A 25,200-nucleotide genomic window follows, 5' to 3' on the forward strand; every position below is an offset into this window, starting at 1 on the left:
GGGGCGTGAGCGATGGTGAATCTCTGCGATAGACACCCACGCAGCCACAGGCGTATGCCTATAACCGTACCAGCTGTCAGGATTTTTTTTTTTTTTTTTGGGGGGGGGGGGGGCTTGGTTGATGGATGGAAGGAGAAATTCCTCCCTCAGCCTCATTAGCTGTAGCTAGCCGGCCTACGCTTAATTTCTATCCCCGCAACTAAACCCGCGTTTCCCTTCTGCACACCCCCCCCGGGGTTCAACAGGTAAATTGGGGGGGTGTCCCCCGGCTTCTGGGGTGGTGAGAGCAACGGAATAAGAAAATGGGATGAGCTGGATTGCAGTCAAACATCACCCTCAAACGCTTTCGTCCTAGTGTGAGGCGGCCCGTCACGCATCGCCACGGATGGTTAAATAAATGGTATGAATTAATAGAAAGGAAAATGATGGAAGAGTTTTAGAACGCACAAAGGGAAACAACCAGGAACGGACAGCGCCGGTTTCCTCCAGAGGTAGCTGAACACAGATCTAAACATTCACAACCTAGAAAAACACGGAGGGAGAGCAACAGAAACATAGTTGAGGACACCAAAAGTGATTTTGTTATATTAACATATTTACATCAACACTATATAGTTAAAAAAAAAAAAAAAAAAAAAAAAAATTGAGCACTGACTTGAGTACAGTATGAAATACCTGTAACTACCAGTTGTATTGAAAAAAGTATTCTGGATTTATTTTTGCTACCGCAGCACGACTGCCAATTCATTCGTTAAATCTAAAGTAAACCCTAAAACACTCAGAACTGAAATCAGATTCTGTCAGTGTGTTACAGTGGTTAATATGATTATCAGTCAGCTCAGCCTATGATCTTACATCCTTAAGACTTTACCTCTGTTTAAGCCATAAATAAAAGCAAAGGGATGTAAGGAGCAAGATGCTTGTGTGTTATTGTATGCAACTTATTAAATGAGGATCCATTCAATTAAGACTTGATATAAAAAAAAAAAATCCTTAATTTATTCATTCACTTAGAAAATTTTGCAATGAGGAACTGGGAACAACGAACTGAACTTCAGCCATAGCTGAACATTTACCCATTTTCCTTTCCTGAAATCTGTATGCAGTTTCTCCTACAGAGGATAAATTTATCTGTATCTTCACAGATAAAGGGTATTTCCAACTTGACCTGAATTTTCCACCTTACATTCTTCACACCAGCAATAACAATGACAGGGAAAAAAAATCCAGCACTGGAATAATTTGCACAGCAACTTTTGGTGGTTTTTTTTTTCCCCCACTGGCTGGCGCACCACTTGTTTTTCTCTCGCATGATGCAGTCCGCTGCCCGAGTGGGCAGCTTCTCACAGGAGCCACCCCTGCAACCCCTCCCCGCTACCAAAACCCCACCACGCAAACCCAAAACACAGTCACAGCAAGGAAATGGTGGCCAAAGGTTCCCTCCATTAAACTAGTCAGCAAAAGCCCACAAAAAATGCTGAAGGAATCCTCCAGCGCAATTACAAAGAGACTGTCGGCATAGGCCTCTTCCACGTACCTAAAAAGGACCAGATCAGTTACAGATGTGCCTTGGATGTGCTAGGCTTTTCACCACAGATGTTCAACAAGACTTATTTTACCTCGACAGAAGTCCTAAGCAAGCATCAGTCAGGATCCGCGTCAGGAGAAGCTGATAGAACTTCAGGCTGAACCTGACGGATGGCGGCCAAAGTGAAGGACATGTAAATGTTATAACCTGCGCGTGCATATTGCACAGATTATAACCACCATAGGAAGGATTTAGCAGTTGGGTCTGCTAAACACCAACACCTGCTTGCTGGATCAGCGCACCAGTGAAGTGCTGTCTTCTGAAGCAGGACCTCAAGCCAATTCTCTCCCGCTTTCTCAGTGAAGATTTCTACAGCTCAGCAATGCTGCCAAACAGAACCGATTCCTTGTCTTCTTCACTGGGCTCAGCCGCTTCGCTTTTCATACCAATCTGGCATAAGCTTCAGAGTTTGGGGTGGGGTGAGGAGAACCACTGGCATAAGCCCTACTTCAAACGCACATAATGAAGAGTTAACAACACTTGCAGAAACCAGATGCAGGGAGCATCTGATAGCTTTAGGCAAAGTGCCACACACCAAAATAGCCGCCTGAAGCAATGGAATAACCTCTTTCCTGTTACAAACACATGCGCGTTTTGTACGATAACAACAACATCATTCCCCCCGCCTGGTTACCTTCTCGCTTCGCACACGCACCGTTCGCAGGAGTCCTCTGACCGCCGGTTGTGCTTGGATCAGAGGCCTCAAACCCTCACATCGCGGTGCTCAGCAGCTGACACAACAGCGCTGTCCTACATCTTGGCTTCTTCTACTGTAAGCAACGATCATAGTTCCTCTTTAACAACCCGAGAGAACCACTCCCCGAGAAGAGGAGGGGAAAAGCACGGAAAGTCAGGAGTGTTCCTGTAGAGCCTTAGGACCTTCAGCTGGTGACACTTAACTAGAACATAGAGATCCTGGTAAAGCACGGAGCAAGCTTCCTAGGCACGAGTTATCTGTCCTTAAAAACACACAAGACTTACAGCACTGGAGTAAGTTCTAGTTCCGCTAAATCCTTTTTTCACTGATCCTTTTAACAGATGATGAAATTTCGGTGAAGAAAAAGCTTTATGCCACAAACATCACATTTTCCCCTCACAGTTAATACTGAGGAATCCTCAGAACGGAAACGTTTTTAAACCACTCCAGCAAATCACACTGCTGTTCAGACTTCTGTGAGGGACAACACAATTTTTTTTGCTTCTCTAGATGTTTCACCTAAACAACTGTTGGAGGGATCGTACTCAATATTTGGTTTTCTACCTTGTACCACTGTGGAAGATCCAAATGCTACGTGGCACTACAGAAAGGTGAGCACACGGAGAATCTAATACTATGACTTGTAAAAAAACAGGCTTTCTGTATGAGCAGTCACTAGTCAATAATGGAAACATTCAGTTGGAACCACAATATACTGCTGTTCCTCACAGGAGCTACTAATTCTGGATGTCAAAAAAAGGAACTGACTACAGCGATGCTACTCACACAATTATTGCTCAAGTCTTGGCAAGAAGAGTCCCATGTAGCACTTTGGAGCAAAGGAGGCAGTTGTTTATTAATGACAATGGAAACAAAATAAAAGTGATAAAGCAAACAGATACCTCTTTAAATATAAAGTTTCTAGTCATCTGGTGTTCTGTCAGGGTCCCCCCCCCATCCCCGCCTTTTTTTTTTTATTTTCTTTTTTTATTCAGGCGTAGTTACAAAAATCCATAGAGGATTTAGGGAAACATGATACTTCAACATAAATTTGTCACCTATGACAAAGTCTGAACAGCAAACATCATATAAAGAAAAAACTCAAAATGTATTTACAAATTCATACTTCGTAGTCATTGAGAAATTTCTTGGTTACCGAGTGGCAGATTATGCATGTACACTACATTCCAAAAGGCATTATCCAATCAGAGTCACTTAGCATAAAATTAAGCTGAAAGACAGATTGTCTAAAAATAAGGCCAGTTTCATTCCTAATTTATGCATGTGATCACCAGAATTTTCTGGTACTTCTATGTTAATTAAAAAAAAAAAAAAAAAGAGCATAAGAGCACCTGATCTCACCTAAACGGCATCCACAGACCAAACTGCAAGTTTCATTCTTAGCAGGAGTTATCAAGAGTAGAAACTCAGGAGAAAGGACAACAGTATACACCTTTTTTGCCATCTTGTCTATTGCTAATTTTAAATGCTCGTATAAAAACAAATCCCCACACCATATTTGCAATATGATCATAAATAGGCAATAGTTTAAAAATGTAAGATATTATTACCTCGAACTAACAAGCTGTTCTGCACTTCAGAAAAAAGTGAACAAAGCCCAAACACCTTTCTCTTCCTCTCCCTCCCTCCCCCCGGCACCCCCCAGCCCCCTCCCCACTTCCAAACCTGGGAAAAAAAAAAGTTATACTCTGATGAATATTAGAACTGGCACCAACATTCATGCTAGTTGCCCTGATGTGCAACAGAAAGTTCATTTACAAGAGTCAGAAATATTCTTATGCACTAGCCCCAAAGAGTTCAGCTTCTGAAAACAGTTTATTTTGTTTTGAAGAAAATCCCATCAGGTATGACGCGGGCAGCGTCCAGAAGGTGCAGGAATGTCCAACACTCTACGTCGATCTTCGTATTCATCAGTGTCTGTGGAATCTTCGTCTTCATCCACTGCATATTCATTATGATTTGTTTCCTAATACAAAACACATCCATATTTAATTAAAATCTTCTGTTCCAGTTATAAGCAAGCACTAACAATTACCTAGAAAAATCTGAAGTCTGTATTACCACGTCAATTAGCTGAAACAGACATTGTATTCTATGTCCTAAAATCAGCTCCTTACAATGACGAAGTTTAATTTGCAATAGAGATCATCTTGCCAAACTACTTGACCTTTAACTCAGTAAATATTCATTAACCTTCATTACTTCATATGTACCGCTATGTAGAGCCACAATTCAGTATCTTAGTTGTACCAATTTTCTTGGTGGCTTATGATGTCTTTTATTAAAAGCAGTTGAAAAACAAAGGGTCATTACTACCTTTAAAATCAGAGGTAGAGCAAAAGAGAAAAGCAAATTATTTTTACAGTCAACTGAATGGAAGGAGGTTACAACTCCCATAAATGTGAGCAGGAGTTAAGAGATGCCATTTTCTGTTAGAAGCATGACATCTGCTGGCACTTACTGTTAGAGCTACTGCTAACGAGAGCATCTCAAATCCCTGGGAAAACATGAGAAAGTTTAAAAGTAGATGTCTACCCCCAGGGAAAGATGCAGTGCTTGCACAAAAACTTCCAAGTTCTATCTGAATTAGTCACTAAATAAGGGCTATGCTAGTGATAAAATAAATAAAGCATTCTTCTCTAAATGTGCCAAAGGGATAAATTATATAGTTAACCTGCAAACTCCAAACTAAAACGACATTATAATTAACAGCAAGCTAAATATCTTACTGATTTGCAAAGTCATTAAGTGACTTTATGAAATGCACTTTCAGTGAGAACTAATGAACATCGTACGGACTGCTATCATTTTTAAGTTGTCATTAACTGAAACTTTTCTTGTTGAAGAACGTAGATACGCTATTATAGCTAAAACAGACGAGTGTGGGGTGGGTTTTTTTGAGAAATGGTTCTGATAAAAGAGTGATTTTCAAGAAAAGAATGAAAACTGAAAAATGATGTGACATTGACGTTTCAACACAGTTACACTGCCCTATTAAAATTAATCCAAGTGTTCTTGGAAAACAGGAGGTTGGGGGGAAAAAAGTCTAGGATAAGCGCAACTACATCTCTGCTTACCATTCGTGCTGTAGACACCTTGAATGTTGGACACACCATATGAAATCTGGGAATTGTGACGTTAAAGAATTTGTCCTTGTAGTAGAGGCAGTGGAAGGTGTAATACCCCTCCATATATCCAGATGTTGTGGAAAACGTAGTACAGCTGGTATATTCATAGACTCTCCCTGGACTGATAATTGGAAACTCCCCTGTTGGTAAAACAGATCACAATAGTAAGGACTGAAGTAGAACTACAATTGAGCAGTTTGCTAAAGCACTTGCACTCCACAACATATTCAGGCAGATCATTTTATAGTCCAGTGGATGCATAAATGATTCTCAGCAATTACCAATGCTAAAAAACTCTCTGAAGAGCGGTTAACTATCAGGATGTTCAGACATCCCTTGTGAAACAACCTTAAAGACAAAACAGATGGATACACATCCCTTTCTTTCAAGCAACAAAATGATTTTCATACAAACCACACAACTATTACCCTCCGTCACCACGATAAACAGCTAGTAATGTAACTTTTGTAACACGTACATTAAATACAGAAACACTCTCTCTGTTGGGTTCGTAAAAGCAATCTTTTACTTACCAACTACTCCGGGACCCTGAACTTCTTCTACATCACCTTTGGCATTTGTTATTCTCCAGTATCGACTGTCCAGCTGACAAGCCTTCTCAGGAAGAGCATCTTTGGACATTTCAATTCTAGAAGCCAAACAGCATACTTAATGGTTATGTAACTACTTTCATACATTTTAAGAAATGCCTTAGTATCCTTGGGATCTCTCTCCAAGTAGACTGGGCAAAAAAACCCTAACCCCTAAGGTAAAGAATACTGAATCCCAAGCTGTTGGGATTCATGCCCATGCCTCTGCTTCACTATCTAACATTATTTACCCCTTTCTAAATCACAAGAGCTACTTGTAACTTCTTTCCCCCACCCATCACTGTACTTTACCAATTACCAACTTGACTGGTACTTTGCGACCCTGACCAGGTAATGATTTAGTTTGGTTTTTTTTTAATAAGCACAGCATGTTGTACACATCCTATTCATTTCAGAACATTTTTGAATGCTGTGCGTGAGTTTGCAACAACTGATGCTTTGAACGTTACATAGGTCTCTCCTGTGTTATACAAGTTAATTCAGTTGTTATTTTTACCTGATTCTGTAAGTGAAGAAATAATGCGGTGGATGTACAGAACTGAGTTCAGGTAGAAAAGATGTGGACACAGAAACAGTAATATCTCCTGTGGTAGCAACACATTCTTTATCATGCACATACCTACAGAAAGGAAAACATCAACTCTGCAAATAGCTCTGTACATTCAAAACAGAAAACTAAACACGTAAAGTGATTAGTTAATTACTAATAAGAGCACTGTGGTGCTAGATTAAAAGTAATTCTTAACTTCTCATTTGGCAGTTAAATAAAGGATGTATGTATGCAGTGTCTTCATGATGTATACTTTCCCATCACCAAAATTCATACAGCTGTGGATCTCTTCGTACCTCCGTTAATGCTTGTATTAAGCTAAGCGTATAATTTCATCTGAAGTCAATGAAAACACACTTGTTTAATAAGGATGTGTCATTATGCTATTTAAAAAACCAAAACCTAGAAACTTCTACAGCAAATTAATTTACAGATCAGGAACTTGGTTCTGTAGCATCTGAGTTTGACAGAATTAAGGCTCTTCCTTATACCTAGAAGAAATTAAAAGTGCATGAAGATTCAAACACCAGAACAAGTCCTGTTTATTTACATATTCAACAGTGTTATTTTAGAGACCAGTTTGCTGAAACAACTGCTTTTTCAATAACTCGGAACAGTCCTGCAGCAGCAGCACACTCACGGCAAGCAGAATAAATATTATGCTGTTAGCTAAAATTCAGATCAGTTTTGACGCATAATTCTGGTTCTGTTAATGCAAAGTTACAAACTCTAAAGCTTCTGGTAAAAAAAAAAAGAAGTTTCTTTAAGCATTCTGTTTTACAGCTTTATCTTCAATAACTTTCACATGCTTTCTCGTCTCTCCACCATCAGCTTTTGTATCAGATACCCACAACTACTTGGAAAGAGGTCAGCATTCTAGAAGAAGCATCAAAACCTTGCAGTGAGGTTATAAAGCCCAGTCACAATACCTGAAAATCTGGTCTCTGATGATAGGATAACCACCAGTTACAACTTTGTTTACATAGGATGTAAACCATTCCAAGTAAGATGTACCTAGATGCCAAAGAAAAGTATTCATAAGGACAGGTAAATTTACCACTAAGCACATTACAATAAATACTTCAAGGAAACAGTTTATAGCTTTGAATATATTTAAAATAAACTCTCAGGCTTACTTAGATGAGTCACTCAATATTCCAGTCCATTCTACCAACAAAGATTGTTTGGAGAAACCAAGCAAGAACTAAGAGTTAAGGGTGCATACTCCAGAAATAACACAGCAAACAAAGAATCTCTTAGCTAAGTATTTCACATTATAATCATGGTCTTCAAATGCTGGTGTCTCTCATCATCGGGTTTCCTTCTCATGACTGTTCAGCTGTGACTAGGAAAGAAGACAAATATAGCGGCCTATACTACTTGTATAGCTATTTCCAGCTGTTCTACCTATGCGAGGCATGCAAGCCTGCTGGTGGATTTATAGACTTAGTTTTGATATCCAGGTTTCTGTATGAATACGGTTTCTAAGAAACATGCTAGCAAGTTGCAGAATTTCCCTCTCCTTAAAAACATGGATAAGCCATAGATATATTCCACACCCCTGCTAGCAACCCAGAAGACTAAGACTGTATGTCATTCCAAAGAACCTGGGATTTTCAGACATTTAAAGCCATTGTCTGAGCTTTTCATACACCTACAGCCATTCTTCAGGAACACCTTGATTTCTAATTAGACAGTCAAGCTGTCACATTTAACTCTCAAAGAGAGTTTCATACAAGACATATCAGCTCTCTGTAAATGAATTACTCAGCCATAAATCTTCCAAGCATTGCAATACAGAGTTCAATAGAAAACTACAGAGTTCTTCAGCTGTTTGTCAATATTACTGATACAAAACTGGATTTAAGCTAAAATACTAAGAAATCATTATCCTCACCTTCACTGACGTGTTATCAAATACTACCACTCCTGTTAGATTAAGTGTACTTACCACTTCTTCCTTTGAGCAAGAGCTATGTGTACTGTCCTTTGATCTTTTGGAAGTCTATGGAACTCCAAGTTTATTATCCTCCTTTCTACCACTAATCCACGAAATGCAAACCTTGTATAAAAGTAACTCTGAATGGAGAAAGTGGACCAATTTACCCTGTCACCTTCAAAACGACAAGATAAATGCTGTATATGAAACTTCCCCTCCACCCTGCAATAAGCCAAGATTAACCCTCTCAGCCAAGCGGAATAAATTTAAATATGATGTCAGATCACCTCACCATTAACTCAAATCCATAAAAGCAGCAAACGTCAGCAGCAATACCAATTCACCATAGAGTAGCTTTAAAGTATTACATATTCCTCAGGTGGAGAGAAGCAAGTAACCAAACTCTTGAGCTTCTGTTATATCTTTCCTATGATGGTTCTAAAGCATACAATGCATTCTGCAATAAGACCTTTGTAAAACAGATGACAGGTTGACTACTTCATATTGAAATCAGTTCATACAATCAATCAGTACATAGAAAGGTTTCCTAAAATTAGCGTGGCTAATAGTCTGACTACCTTCAACCCAAACCAGCAATGGTATAGCACTGTCTACTGTGGTTTCTCACTGTAATATTAATACATAAATCCTATGAAATGCACAAGGCTAAATTTCAATACTAATTTTGGTGCCATTTATTACATATCTGCTTTCCCACTGAGTGAGAGGAATTAATTTAGACATAGCCACAATTACCAGATTCCAGTGGATTAACAAAAAGAAATAATCAAAACACTATTCCAGTCAATGTACGTCAGGCAGATGATCATGACAGATTACTACATAACCAAACAACAGTTACACAGTTTTCCCCTTCCCTTCTTTATCCTTTGAACAAAGAAATCAGGCAAATCAAAAATCCAGAAAGGTATTCTTCTGCAGCTATCTTTATAGTTAATTAGATTTCATTAAGGGACGCAAAATATTTTCAACTTCTAACATGGTTGCAAAAACTACTGAGGGGAAAAAAAAAAAAAAAATCTTTCTGTCCACTTGGGTGTTGTATTTAATAACTGCTTACATCACCCCCATGATGGCTAACTTAAAGGTTTTGCTCATTGTTAGACATGTTAGTACACTGAATGATTTGTATACAAGACACACAGAAGGACAAGCTTTAATAGAGAAAACCTGCATCTCATTTCAAGTAACCACTGATGTTTTAAAGTAGGTTAGAGTCTTACAAATAGCACAGAGAATTTAGAATGCTTGCTTTGTTCAAGTCATACTGTCCTAGTTTCAGCTGGGATAGAGTTAACTGTCTTCCTAGTAGCTGGTACGGTGCTATGTTTTGAGTTCAGTATGTGAAGAATGTTGATAACACTGATGTTTTCAGTTGCTCCTAGTAGTGTTTAGACTAATGTCAAGGATTTTTCAGCTTCTCATGCCCAGCCAGAGAGAAAGCTGGAGGGGCACAAGAAGTTGGCACAGGACACAGCCAGGGCACCTGACCCAAACTGGCCAACAGGGTATTCCATACCATATGACATCCCATCCAGTATAGGAACTGGGAAGTGGGGGCGGGGAATCGCCGCTCGGGGGACTAGCTGGGTGTCGGTGGGTGGTGAGCAACCGCACTGCGCATCATTTGTACATTCCAATCCTTTCATTATTGCTGTTGTCATTTTATTAGTGTTATCATTATCATTATTCGTTTCTTCTTTTCTGTTCTATTAAACTGTTCTTATCTCAACCCGTGGGTTTTGCTTCTTTTTCCCGATTTTCTCCCCCATCCCTCTGGGGGGGGGGGGAGTGAGTGAGCGGCTGCGTGGTGCTTAGTTGCTGGCTGGGGTTAAACCACGACACATACAGACGTGCATTTTCTAAACAGCGCAGTTAAAACATTTTGCAGAATATTTTATCTAAAGCGTTACCTGTAATGAACATATCAATAGCAGATGGATTGCGAGCCATTTGGTCCTAAAAGGGAAAGAATTTTATGGATGTATTAGGAGAGCGTAGACTTTCAAGGTTAAACTTCAACACCTGAAATACAACATAGGGAACACTTTCCCTGTATTCTCTAAACCTAAAATCTGGCTGCTTAATACATCATTATACTCCCAGTCAGATATTCAAACATATAAAAAGCACATGCCTGTCCCCATGAGTGCTCACGTGATCACTGAATATACAGCGTGAACATTCACCAAGGCTCATGCATATAAAATCAGATTTAATGCATCATTCAAGAAACAAGGCCCCCAAAAATACTGCCTTAGGACAGAAGCACAGGACAGCTGAGGTCGGAAGAGCGCTCTGGAGACGATCAGTCTAATCCCTCTGCTTGAGGGAGGGTTAGCTAGAGCACATTGCCCAGGATCACATCCGGTTGGGTTTTTGAATGTCTCCAAGAACACAGACTACACAACCTCTCCAGGTAACCTGTTCCAGTGTTCAACCGCACTCACAGTAAAAACATTTTTGTGTATGTCTAGATCAAGTTTCCTGTGTTTCAACTTGTGCCCACTGCTGCTCCTTCTGTCATTGGGCAGGCATCACTGAGAAGAGTCTAGCCCTGACTCTTTATGCCCTGCTACCAGGTATTTATAAACATTGAGAAGATTCCCCTGAGCCTTCTCCAGGCTAAACAATCCCAGCTCCTGTACTACCATATTCTCCCCTGAAAAAAGCAGGGCTGTCCACAGATGAGTGAAAATGTAAGTGTGTGAGTAACCTTCCAAGTTCCCAAGCATTATCCAGAAGGTTTAAACACTCAGCATAATACAAAGGGGGATCTTAACATCCTTCAAGTGATCCATTATCAAGGCATTCCCTAGAAATCTCATTGCTACATGCTTTGAAAACGAACTGTCAGGAACTCCATAGCAGGATGAAGAGCTCCCCCCAAGAAGCACCCTTTACTCGCCCCACCTTTTTTGGAGGGGGGGAGGGGGGCACATAAGGAAGTCATCAGGGCGTGGGTAAGGAGAGAAAGGGCTAAAATCTTGTTAGGTATAATATCCTTAAGCTTCACTAGCAACAATATGCCTATCCTAAAATACTACAGCTATAGGAATTATGAAAAATACTCAAATAATTACATTCGACAAAGGAGGTGTTCAAGAGCAATTTGTTCTTTCACTGGAGAGTAAGTTTTGCTTACAAACCAGGGGGTATCATTTATTGCAGTAAGTTTACATTTAGCATATCTGGGGAAGGAGATATATACAGATGCTGATCTTCCATAACGGAGAAGCTTTTCTTCCTTACAGAAAGAGGGACAAGAGTATATACCTGCCATAGTTTGAACAAATTAATACCTTCCAATAAGGATGAATGTTGTCCACCATCATGAACCTACAGCCACTAATAACTTCATGTAAATTTCTTTCCCTTACTAACCATTCCACTTAGGGGCTTTGATGAAAACCAGATGGCAACTGAGGGGCAAGTAATGAACTAATATGATCCCTTAGTATTCACTTTCTGCTATGTAAAATATTTCAGGTATCTGATAACATGCAAAGGGACACCATCAATCATTAGAAAAGTACATTTGCAAGTATAAACGTATATTCCTTACTGGACATTGATAGAAGATCTCATATTTATTTCGTCCCTCCACACTCTCCAGGGCCATGTATTGACTCAGGCCAGTATGAATGCAAAAAGTAAGAGGAAGGCATTGCTTCAGACCTAGCCTCTGCTGAAAACCTCCAGCTGCTGTGTCGATATCCAACAAGTCTTCAGAGCGGTAGTGGTTCGACAGTGCCATGCTTCCCATCAAACTTAACAGACAACAACAAAAAAAGGAAAGATAAACAGAAGATACCACTCACAAGGCAAAGATAGCTTTAAATCTTTTCTAAGCATAGATTCTATCAATGCTATAGATGCGTACTAGACTTAGATGAAGTCCAAGTCAAGGTGCTGAAGTAGGTTATTAGTTTGCAACATCAACCTTCACAAAGGGAGGCTAGATGGCTCTAAGATAAACACCTCCTTGTATGTTTTGTGCATCCGAAAGCACCATTTTAAACTGTGTTGGTGATTCCCATCGTGTCTGCAACTACTTCAAAGAAGCCGTTCACCGCTGATGCAGCTTCCTATAGTAGCATAATATAACAATAACCAGTGCTGACGCAGCTTCCTATAGTAGCATAATATAACAATAACCAGTGCTCTGTATCTCAAGTTTTGTGCAAGTTCATTTCAATACTATCAAAGCATCCATGATTTTTCAATTAGAATACCAAGCTGCTATAGTAATAGTCATTGATTAAAACTCCAGTGAGCAAGGAGTGATGCTTTGGAAAAAAGGTTGAGAAGTAAACAAGGAAAATAACTGTTGAGTCAGAGAAATTATAATCTCAGTATAAAAACTAAGGCATACAGACACAAGTAAACAGACATACAAGGAAAGAACGAGACAATATGCATCAGCGTGACACGGCAAGACCATCAACTGTCTAATTTTTTCCTTTAGCTTTTCGTATGCATCACAGCAAAGGATGGGATTTTTTTATTTGTTTTTGACAATAAGGAAGTGACGCTGAAGACAGTAAAAGGAGCCTCTCTATGCATAAGAAAAGAATATATACATTTGGAAAAAAGTAGTACTAATCTGAAATATGTAACAGATTAGGAACAGAGGTGAGCATCGGAAGCTAAAGTTAATGTTGATATGAATGTTGGGCTAGGTAAGAGCTAGAGTGAAAGTAAAAAAAAAAAAAAGAACAAGCAACCTATACTCAATGTAATAAAGGGGCAAACAATGGAAGAATGATAAAAAGGGGTAACATGATCAAATTAATCAACTACAAGGGCACACACTACAGCAGTGCGCTTCACAATAAGAGGAGTACACAAACCTGTAATGTACACTTCCCCACCCATACTGCCTTCTAATTTGCCTTTCAATGATGTTCTCAGATGTAAACTCTTGCAGATGCTAAGCTTTTACTGGTGTTATGAAAGCAGTGACTCAGGTGCAAGCTGCCACATGTCAGCATGATATAAGCTGCTCCCATCTTGGGCAACAAGTTCCATTCCTCTCTTTCCTTACATAGTCTTGCCTGGAATTAGCACGTCCTACAGTTTAAAAAGCAATGCTAACATCCAAACACAGAAACCTGAAACTCTAACAATGACAGCTAGTCCCAAATCTCCTCCATTTCTGATCTAACACACCAACAACTTGCTGCATAGACTTCCACTAACCTACACCTGATCTTCCCAGTATTCATCTCCCACAAGAAAGCAAGCCTACCCCCAACAGTAAGACCGCACCTTCCACTTGCAGTGTGGCAGCCTTTCTTGCTCCAGGGTCCCACATGTCAGACCTAACTCGTCACCCAGTCAGTGCTCCACCAACAAGGTTTGTCAACCTGTGTGTGAGGCTCAGGCCTTCGCTTTGAGGGCACAGCAATGGACCACAGCCCACTGGCAGTTGTTCAAGCTGAAAGGCATGCCCAAAGGCATACATCCGCTCCTGCAGCCCTTCCACAGGCACATCTTCACAGTAGAGGCTTCATGGGAGTGAAAAAGTAGTAGGAAGAGCAGGAAGCACACAAGCGGCAGAGCTCCATTTGAAGTCTACAGAACTAGGGCACCTATCTCCTCTCTAAAAAAAGTCTCTCCTGGAAAAGAAACAGAACTAGAATTCATCCTTATGGTTGCATAAAACTGTTTCCCATATCCCTTCTGCACATACAACACTAGAAGTGGAGAAAGCTGCACCTTCTTTACTAGTGAAGGTTTTGGTAGAGCAACACAAATGCATTGCCCCCTACAGACACTGCAATGATTTGCCATAGCTTTCTATCTTTTGCTAATGTTTGCAGCACTTCATCAAGTGCCGACGTGCTAACTTCTTCTATAGCTGGAAGATAAGAAACTATGCTTGGTCATTTGCCTTCTAACCTTAATGTAAAAGGAGTTCTGAATTGCTGAAACTGCATAAAATTGTAAAATCTGCTACTGAGAAAACTTAGTTTGCAGAACTGACATTTTGATTCTATTTAAAACGACTACCTGGTTTGAAAGTTATTCCCTAATCATTTTAAAGAAAAAAGTTATTAAATAATGAAACCTGAAGAGTGCAAGAGGCTAATTTACTTATGTAATACAAAGCAAAACTTCAGGGGAGCAACTTGCAGTGGTATGATTAAAAGCCTAACAGTTGGAAATTTTAGTTATTAAAGAAAAAAAAAAAAGTTCTCACTAGGAAAAAGGACTGAAGTGTAAGAGTAATTTGAGCAATTAGAAATCTACACTGTGTTTTCAATTACTTCTGAGACTAGAAGATAGCCAATTCTAGAAGTGTCACTTCAAGCAGTCACTCAACTACAATACATTTAAATGCTTAATTTATCCTGTTCAGCAGACATTTTATCTTTTTAATGTATAAACTATCCAAGAAATACAAAAGAAATTAGTAACTTGGTATGTAGTTTTTGCTCCTTACCCAGGAACAACTAGCTTCTGTCCATTATGAATACGAAATGAACATCGATAGTCATCAGGGAGTTTGCAACCTATTTGCGCTTCCACCGCATCTAGATCTTCCTCCCGCACGCTCTCTGTGTACAAAAAGAAACAGAGTATTAAGTGGCAGTTTCGGAGGGGGAATCAAGAACTGCTGCTCCTACCAAAGTCTCGAATTTAATGCTGCTTCACTACTCTGCCCCCAAGTGCCCAGTATGCTGTTCCTGACAAAGGTGAATTAATATTAGAGTTTGTGTTAAGACCTCTCCTTTAAAACTTTATTTCACATCATTTCATCAGAGTTGTGTGGATAGAAATAAGGCAAAAACTAGCTACATTCTAGACATAACAGCATGTTTTCAACTGCCAAAGACAATTTTAAGTAGCCCCAGCAACCTTAGCATTATGGATTTTTTTTTTTAATGTTATCACAAAAGGAATACATATTTCAAAGTATTTTGCCACTTATAATTCAGAGAAAGTGAACTAACAGACATACAAAAGCAAGATGCATTCAGTTCAACTTTGGGACGCAGCTGTCTACCAGCATGGTCTCAAGAATCTTCCACTGATTAAATTCATGCTAGCAGCCAGAATCACTGAAAATCAAGTATTTAAAATACAAAGCATGGAATTTGTGAGTGCCTTGATCAAATGAACATGGACTCAGGTCAATACTTGGTGACTTTACTGTATGCTAGGTGGCACAGAATGAATACTACACAAATGTGAAAGGAAGTTGATTACATGAAATGATTACTTAATACAGCACCAATCTCCATCCAATGAAATCTCAACAGGCCTGACTTAAGCAGAAAGTATTTTATAAAGTGAAGTGAACCTTTTCCCCACAATATTGTCATTAGCTGACAGAGTTTCAGTTAAAACTTTTATGCAATACTGATTTTACTCTTTCATCATTCTAAGGGTTACTTCTTTCAGTTTCCAGTCCAATCAGTAACAAAGAAATGTTGGCTGCAGCCACCATTCACCTGGAATTTGAAGCAATAAATAGGTTGTAACAGGGGGGTTTTGTATCATCATCAACAGAAGGGAGTGGGGAGTAACTACCCTTAGACCTCCACACATGCTTCAGGGGGTTTCTGCACCCTCACTTCTGGCAAAGATCAACTGAGTGGCCTTTGTGCTCTGTTCCAATCAAGGCTTTTTGGGTGATTTTTTTTTTTTTTTAACCCCTTTTCATATTCATTATCCATTTCATTTATATGGCATAATTTAACAATTCATTGAAACAAGATCCTGTATAAATGGTATTAAAAAGGTGTAAGTTATGGAAGAACTTAATTTGAAAACAGAATCCTGGGGGGGGTGGGGGAAAATAAAAATTCTTGTTCAGCCACTAATTTACCTTCATTAGAGGAACACAGTAAGACCTACAGAAGGAACAACAACAAAAAAACCAAAAAACCCTTCCTTTTTGATTGGCTTTAGTTTAAAATGCCTGCTTTCATGTGAAAGTGTTTTAATTAGGTCTTAAGAAAATCTCACAAATAAAACCACATCAACAGGTCCCAGGTCCTTGAAGTGATGGGATTATTAAACTAAATAATAATAATAAACAAACAAACAAACCAGTCATAGCAACCAAAGACAAAAGCAGTAGAAGTGTATTCATTTCCTGATTATCCTGAGATAAAGAAGATAGACTGGTCACTAGACAGAAAAAAACCAAAATCTTGCCTTCTCTGAAAAGAAAACTTCAGAGAATCTATGGATCACTAGTAATCAGGCAAGGACTGTATACGTGGTCCAATTTACTTATTTACTGGAGGGGAAGGGAGAGCACATCTACTTGACTTTCAGGGCTCCAGTAACTGAGGCACACACCTAGGATGAAACTTAATTAACAGATAATGTCACGTCAGCCAACCTACTAAAGAAAGCAGGTATTACATTGTACCTACCTTTCAAAGAACCAATCATCCGAGGACACCGCTGTCCTAAGTACTTCTCTAGGTCATCCCAGGCTTTTTTCAATGTAGCATAGTATCGGATATATCTTCCTAGGTCAGAGTAGGTACTGATGAAGATGGCTTTCCAGCTCTGATTTCGTTGACTTTTTTCCTCTCTAAGTGGACATGAAGAAAATAAGTTCAAATACCAGCCCAAAAAGCTTGACTTCTAAACCCAAGAAGTTAATATTTGCTATTTGGCAGAAACAGTATGCATAATATTAAGCCAGGAACACTTTGAGCCACATGAAGCTACACAAACTCAATTAATTCTGACATCTATTCAACAGCTACTTGGAAAAGAATTGGGAAACATTTGGGGTACTTGGTATCAGGGGAAAATTTAGGAACAGTATTCCTTTAAACAGATTGCTGCCTATTATTAAATCTTAGAACTGGTGAATAGCTAATTCACATCACATTTCACACATACACAGAGAAGGCCTTTAAAAAAAAATTTTTTAAAAAATCACATTTTTTGATCTACTGCCTTAGTCACAAACTCCTTTATTTAGCCAATAAGAAGGATTAAGGAGCAAACTAGAGAGTTAAATGAGAACTCTGTGCACTGATCTGGAAAGTCAGTTGCTTAAGGAATTACTGCATATTCAGTTCTCCTCACAGGTGCAACAGCAGACTATGGGAAGAGAGGCTGCCAAAAAAGTGCTGACTAACATCTGACAAAGGATGCTTGACTCCAAATTGTAGCAGCCCTTGCATCTTTGTGTTAGGATATATTCCAACTCCTCCAACTCCAGCCAGCATGCTGAATCCAAAAGATTTAGTACAGCTTCATACAACCAAATAAAAATGTAACAATTGAGAAGTCGTCACATCACCTTTAAGATCATCTTTAGCTCTAAAAAGGAGAGAAGAACCTTACTTCTTGAAGAAGAATGGAGGGGGGGGAAAAGTAGCTTAAGTTTAATCTGGGAAATTAGATACAGTAATGTCAAACCAAAGAGGTAAAAGCAAAAAACCCCAAAGTGAATTACGTCTCAGCAGCTGACAGAAGTTTCAGCATATTTTCACCCTCCAAATGTTATTTGTAGAAATTACCCACAGCCTTCATTACTCAGTTTTTCTTGGCAATAGAGAAGCCAGCATCTGAGACCAACCCCAGAGCCAGTTCTCCTTAGCAAAGCCCTATAACCCCCTCATCTTCACCCATATGCACAACAACTTCCTCTTCTAAAGCATCAGGTACTCAGTTTGAACTTCCCACTTCCTTACCTTCTTTCCCCACCTCCCACCAGATTTTCCTTTCTCGTTTGGACTCTAGTAAGACTATTGCTTAGGATTTTTAGATTCTTTTGCAGAGAATCTCAAGGCAAAATTTTACAAGTTGTGTTGTATCTTCATAAGCTGCATATAATTAGAACGTGGACAGTATGTTTATCTTAGTGGATTCAACTTTGCTTGCTGTTAATTTTTAATACAGTCTGTATGATACAATATAGATTACAAACTACAAGCTTGGAAATGTTTTCCTAAATTACCTTCTCCACCCACTTATGCATATATATTAACTCCTTATCACTAGCTGTTCTGCCACCTTAGGCTACTCGCGTAATACAAGGAACACCTGCATAACCTGAGTAATGGAAAAATATATGGATCTGATCATTGAAGTCATAAGTAGTTAATACTCCTCACAGTTTACAATATAAAAAGATATTGTCTAGAAAACAGGACACAAAGAGGGGATAAAAAAATAACAAAACTGGTTGCTAATTCACTTCAGTCAACTCCACAACCTTTCTCAGCTCTTGAGAAAAACATGCTTCTTCAGCAAAGATGTGGATTGTTACCTTTATAGTTAGCTTCCACTTAACAGACATCCTGAGTTCAATGCAAGCAAGTGAACAGAAAATGAGCTTTTTAAAAAACCACAACACCTCAAGAACCATGTATGTAAAACTTTCTACGCAGCCCAATGTGACTTTCCTGGGAAAATGATGGAGAAAATCCTCCTGGAAAGCATTTCCAAACACAGGAAAGACAAGAAGGTGATCAGGAGCAGTCAGCATAGATTCATGAAGGGGAAATAATGCTTGACCAACCTGATAGCCTTCTACAATGAGGCGACTTGCTTGATGGGTGAGGGGAGAGCAGCGGATGTTGTTTACCTCAAATTTAGCAAAGCCTTCAACACTGTCTCTCTGCTAATAACATCATAGAGAAGCTGACAAAGTATGGATTTGATAAGTAGATAGCGAGGCGGCCTGAAAATTGGCTGAATGACCAGGCCCAAAGGGTAATCAGTTGCAGGCAAGTCACTTGTGGTGTTCCCCTGGGCTCCACACTGGGGCCAATACTATTTAATACTTTCATTAATGACCTGGATGATGGGATAGTACATCCTCAGCAAGTCTGCAGATGCTACAAAAGTGTGAGGAGTGGTTGATACAGCAGATGGTTGTGCGGCCATTCAGAGAGACCTCAACAACCAGAGAAGAATCTTCAATTCAACTAGGGAAAATGGAAAGTCCTGCACCTGGAGAGGAATAACCCCAGACACCAGTACACTCTGGGGGCCGACCAGCTGAGAAGAACCTGGAGGTCTTGGTAGACACCAAGCTGACCATAAGCCAGCAATGCACCCTCACAGCAAAAAAGGCCAACAGTATCCCAGGCTGCAATAGGAAGAGTGTTGCAGCAGGTCAAGGGAGGTGTTCCTCCCTCCCTAGTCAGCACTGGTGAAGCCACATGTAGAGTACTGTGTCCAGTTCTAAGCTCCCCATTACAAGAAACATACGGGCATACTGGAACAAGTCCAGCGCAGGGCCTCAAAGATGATTATGGGACTGGAGCATCTTTCACATGAGGAGAGGCTGAGTGAGCTGGAGAAGGCTCAGGGGGGATCTTATCAATGCGCACAATTACCTGATGGGAGGGAGTAAAGATGGAGCCAGACTCTTCTCAGCAGTGCCCACTGATAGGACACTGGACACAGTCCTGAGCAACCTGCTCTAGGTGACCCTGCATGAGCAGCGGAGTTGGACTAGAGGATCTCAAAACGTCCCTTCCAACTTCAACTATTCTGTGATTCCAGTCCTGGCTACCCTTGACACAACCATCCAGTTGTACCCCTCATAATAACAGCACTTGGAATACTACTTTCCTCTATAGAATATCTGGTGTCTGGTAAGGTCAAGTTGCAGCTTCTCCTTCAGCCTAGGCATTAACAGGGCACCTCTTCTCTACCCATCCATGAAACTTTTTAACACTTGTACATTCATGAAGCTTTTTTAGGAAATTAACATTTTTGATACCTCTAACCTTTCATCGATTTGAAGCTGGTGAGAAGCTGGTGAATACCACTTCAATCTTAGAGTTACTAGAAGTAACGTGGACATAGAGACAGCACAATAACATAAGCCTCATCTTCACAGAAAAAAGGCTTAAAACAACCACACTTACTCTGAAATAAGCCAGTATTTCTTGCAGTGTCTCTTCCACAACGGATCATGGCTCGATAGCTGATTTAATCTTCGACTTAAATAGCAGCAACTATAAATATAAAATCATTAAATTTGATTGCAAAGGAGTAGCAAAATAAACAGGGATAAATACTGACCAGTGTATTAGACGTTGCGTTCTCATGAAATAAATGCAGCATTTGAAAGTTAGTTAGCTGTGCTTTTTAGGGTTGTGCTTTCAATGGTTAAAAGTCTTCACTACAGCTGTGTAAGTCATGAACTACTTTTCTACATCACTTCAAGAACTGTAAGCAATTAAGTAATTTTGTAAAGCAGGTCATCCTGCAGACTTACGCCATCGTAAACATTGCCTGAAAGATTTCAGAGTGACTCCACTCCAGTGGTAAGCATTCCAGTAGCACAGGCTAGTTATTACAATTTAAATTGCTTTCTTACCTGTATTGTCAGTCTCTACCCTATCTTTTCCACTGTTTCCATACTATTGAAAGCTCAAAGAGTAAGCTACAAAGTTTCCACTTTAAGTTGTTGAAATAACAAACTTCATGACCAGAAACAGACACAGGAAAAATACAAAGGGTAACAGACCTGGAAAGAAGTACTGCAAGCTCACTGTAATGAAGACCATATATAAGCTCTTGCCATCGCATTACAGGTAACATCGCTACTTGAGGAAGTCAAAAGAATCATACCTTGCACTATGCAGTGCTATTGCAAATACAGTATTAAAAAACCTGTAGGATATAGATCTAAAACTGACCTCATTGATCCTGGTTTGATGCAAGGAGATAGCAAAAACTAACCTATACTCCTGATGCCTGCTAACTTGCTCTTTAAAAAGCAGCGATGGAGGTGCCATCAAATACAGTCTGTTCCCATATTTACTTTTACAGTTATAAAGCTTTTCTGGAACGTACAACTGGTATCGACAGCGAGACATTTCAGTGTCTTTGTATTTATATGAGTAAGAATGTGCGGCAAAGCATCAGCAACATGCAGAGCAGTAATAAAGGGAATGATCGTGTTATTCAAAGATTCATAGAATTTAAAAGAAACAATTGCCTGATTTCAATCTAACCTGAAGACCAGACAATAAGTCTTTTCTCTTTTGTGTTTGAGCTGAATTATCAGTTATGCTTTAAAGAAACTCCCCACAAGATACCACCAATTTAGATGTGGCAACATCACTTCCTCTGGTAGCTTGTTCTAACAGTTAATATGTGTGTTCTAATGGCTGTGATTAACATCTAAATACCCCAAATGAGGTTACCAAATTTAAGCTTCCAGTTACTGTTTTCTGGCTTCTCTTCAGTGTAGTTCAGAAACTGGTAAGTAAGACAGACCACCAGTATAAATGGACGTAATTACATACTGAAATAAAGATGCCTCTCAAATTTGATAAGTAAAATCAGCCAGAGTCCAGGACTGGTGAAAACATCTTGCACTGAGACTACAGAACTATTCGTATTTACCTGTTCAATCCAATCTTTTTTTTTTTTACTCCAATATGTATTCTAAGCTGTTTAAACTAGAATTGTATTAGTATTTCAAAATCAACCTCAACAAAGTAAAGCGATTCTCCTGTATTCCCTGCCACCACCCTTCTCCTCTGCAACGACACAAAGACATAAACACATTCACTTCAAACCTTGACATCTGGCTATGTAAGAACTTCATTCATGATGTGGGTTTTTTTTTGTTTGGGAGGGGTTTTTTTTTGGGGGGGGGGGGGGGGGGGGGGGGGGAGCGGAGAACAGAAATATCCCAAAAGTCGCAGCGCTTGCAGAAATCTATTATATTGGCATTTATCAACCAAGCCCGTAGTTTCTGGTAGGAAAGAAGTCACCATGGCATCACAGGAACACGTGGCTTCAAACATGATAAAGATGCAATTAAAGCCATTCTCATCAATTACATAAATACTTGGTGACCTGTCAGCTTTTCCATTATTTAAGGGCCACCACCAGATTAACCAACCTGTGGAATACTAGAGAAACTGTGATGTTTGCGATGGTCAGAGTATATATATGTGTCACTAAAACAAATGTAAGCAACCTAGAGATTTCCTCAACTAACGCTTTGAGTACTACAAACAGCCAGTTATGCAAAACTGCCATTACTGACCTTAAAAATAGGAAGCCTACACAGTATTTCATTGTCCTTACACAGCAAAATCCATTTCATTTTGGTAAATACATAACAAAAATCGGAGTGCCTTTACTACACCATTAGCAACTACCACTAAATCATCCATACTGGACTTGTAACAATTGTTATAATTTTTGCTGACGTTTAATTTCTTTTTTGCTGTTATCCTAATAGAATTCTCCCTGATGTCTTTAGCGCTCTCGACTAATATTTGCAGGGGGGGGAACCAAACAAGCAAAAAAACATTTTGGTCATCTTCTATTTTATTCATGCCTGTTCCTCCCTCCCTCCCTCTTTCATTAAATGCTGTGATTTCAATCACTGCCGGTGCTTGTACTTCATTGGTAAGGTTTTAGCTGAAAACATACTCTTGTCTTCACTGTATGACTCATAACTCTTCAGCCACCTAGTAAAGCGTCCAAGAGGAGCTTGCAACTTTCATTCATGTTTTTCTGCCTGAAAAGTCATCCTATTTCATTTCGTTTGGTTTTCCTCAAACAACAGCTCATACAAATAACTGATTATATTTACTGGCAACGAGACCGCCCTTTGTTTGCCCCATAGATACGCAACAGTTTCAGGGAATTATTGATTTCACAAATTCAGTTATTGGTTCGTCTCCGAATTGTAAATTAGCTACAAACAAAACCAAGGTATAAAGGGGGAGAGAAAAACAGGGAACATTTCTTTTTGCTTAAAAAACAAAAGGCAAAAAACCCCTGAAGAACGCCACCGTTCCTGGAAGGGAGCGGTGCTTTAGGATCTGTCCTCCCCACAGCAGCTCCTCCAGAACAAGCCAAACCCTTTCCCCACACCGTTGCCGGTAACAGCCCTCCCCCAGCCCGCTTCCCCCACCCCCCGTTTAGCTGACACACCGAAAAGTTGTACGACCACCTCCCGCCGCGGCCGGCTGCCCCCTCCACAGCGCTTCACCCCACCTCCCACCGGGCTTCACCCGCCACCTCTTCCCGCTCACCCCAGCAGCCGGTGCCGGCTCAGCCGGTAAACGCCGGCCGGGCCCTCCCGCCTAGCCCCCTCAGCCCCGCCGCCGCTGACGAGAAGGGGGAAGCGGGGCGGGGGGGTTTGCCGCTCTCCCGCTCCGCCCCGCGGCCCGCCGCTGCCTCCCCCCCCCCCCGCCGAGGCCGTGCTCGGCCCTCCCGCCACAACGCGCCTCACAGCGTGACCCGGCAGAACCCGGGACCCGACCCGCACCTCATCAAATCCCGGTAATCGAGGAAGCTAAGGATAAGCAACAACGGATCGGTCGGCAACAGCTCCAAGCTGAGGCTCGACGCTTCCATATCCAGGGGCGCCGCCATCTTGCCAGACGTCCCGCGGCTCCGCTGCCGGGGGGCGGCGCCCGCCCCCTCGCGCCGCTCCGTTTGTCAGCCGCCGGGGCGGGGAAGGAGCGGCGCACCGCAGCGCCCCCTGCCGGCCGCGGGCCGCCCGCCTCCTCCCGAGGGCGGCGGTACCTCAGCTCGCCTCAGCGCTCAACCGGCGGCGGCGAGGGGGGGGGGGGACGGCGGACACGGGCCGTGGGGTAGGCCGCGTCGCGTGTGTGTCCCCCCTCGATGGCCAAAAGCCGGTCGAAGAAACTCTCCGAGACTCGTTTCGGAGTTTTAGAAAGCAGGCGTTCCTCATTAAACCGCTGGAGGCACGGGGGGGGGGGGGGGGATAGTTCCACCCAGCGTGCATGCCACGGCTTTAGCACAAGCAGGTTACATAGAATAACTAACTGCGTACTAATCAGATTAGTACACATATACACAAAAATGTAACTGATTATCACAGTACTCCCTACATCCGATCGTGCGCAACGAAGGATCCATTTGAGGCAAAGGGCTGCTTTTGCGACCACCGACCCGTTTGAAGTTCTTGTCGCCTTGCCCTCAAAGCCTTTATTCCTGTCCCCGTTCTTTGATCTTGAAGCTTAACGCCGTTTCCTCGTTCTTTGATTTTGAAGCTTAACGCCGTTTCAGTCACGTGTGGTCCGTTTCAACGTTGTTCTCATCTAGCATACAGGAACATCTAGTCATAAGAGCGAAGAACTGCAAAACTTAGGAGCCGTGAGGGCTGGGGAGGTGTCCCCGGTACCCCAAAAACATCCCAGATGGCACCTCGCTCCGGGGGTTAGGCCGCTGGCTGGAGCCCGCCTTGTCAATGTTTCGGGCAGTCTGGGACTTAGACGTGCGCACGAAGCTCCGCTTTTGCTTTTGAAGAGTATCAAGAAGTCACGCTTCTTAATTTTCTTTCCCGAAACAGAAAAATTAATTTGTGTTCAGCTGGAATACTTGGACCACCGAATCTTCACGGGGGTACGAGCTGGTAGGATCAGACCGCGGACATCCCTGGAAGATGAGGGCACTGACTACTTCCAACATCAGATGGCTTGCAATTGCTTTGTAGTTTTCTGTTCACCTCGGGGGTGAGAGCTAATGTTAGAATAGCACTGGCAAGACAAATACAAACCTGCTTATATAATCAGCCTCTATAGGCTGATTCTAATGGATGATTAGAATCCGCTAGGACTGAAATTAAAAAGATAATGATACACATAGATGGGAAAATAAACTTACTGAGATGAATATCATTAAGAAAATGTGTTGCGTCTTAAGG

General features: G+C 40.9%; 1 protein-coding gene across 1 annotated transcript; it reads right to left on the bottom strand.

Annotated features, from left to right (window-relative positions):
• Window positions 1-3,115: 3,115 nt before the first annotated feature.
• Window positions 3,116-23,974, bottom strand: FBXO3 (F-box protein 3). Its single transcript, XM_030038742.1, has 11 exons — window positions 23,797-23,974; window positions 20,420-20,509; window positions 16,949-17,112; window positions 15,004-15,118; window positions 12,121-12,325; window positions 10,469-10,514; window positions 7,525-7,609; window positions 6,542-6,664; window positions 5,968-6,083; window positions 5,384-5,574; window positions 3,116-4,272 (listed from the first exon to the last, which is right to left on the bottom strand). The coding sequence occupies exons 1-11, from the start codon at window positions 23,901-23,903 to the stop codon at window positions 4,147-4,149; spliced, it is 1,368 nt and encodes a 455-aa protein (XP_029894602.1). The 5' UTR covers window positions 23,904-23,974; the 3' UTR covers window positions 3,116-4,146.
• Window positions 23,975-25,200: the final 1,226 nt, after the last annotated feature.

The sequence above is a fragment of the Aquila chrysaetos genome, chromosome 16 (genome assembly GCF_900496995.4).
Source record: "Aquila chrysaetos chrysaetos chromosome 16, bAquChr1.4, whole genome shotgun sequence".
Classification (NCBI taxonomy): domain Eukaryota; kingdom Metazoa; phylum Chordata; class Aves; order Accipitriformes; family Accipitridae; genus Aquila; species Aquila chrysaetos.

Bases quoted from the DNA above. Each gene is read 5' to 3' on its own strand.
- FBXO3 (XM_030038742.1), bottom strand. From the start codon at position 23,903: ATGGCGGCGCCCCTGGATATGGAAGCGTCGAGCCTCAGCTTGGAGCTG. The intron at 12,326-15,003 runs GTAAGGAGCAAA...TTGTCTGTTAAG, and splicing joins CAGAAGCTAGTTGTTCCTGG to TTTGATGGGAAGCATGGCAC. The intron at 7,610-10,468 runs GTAACGCTTTAG...TTTGGCATCTAG, and splicing joins TATTGATATGTTCATTACAG to GTACATCTTACTTGGAATGG.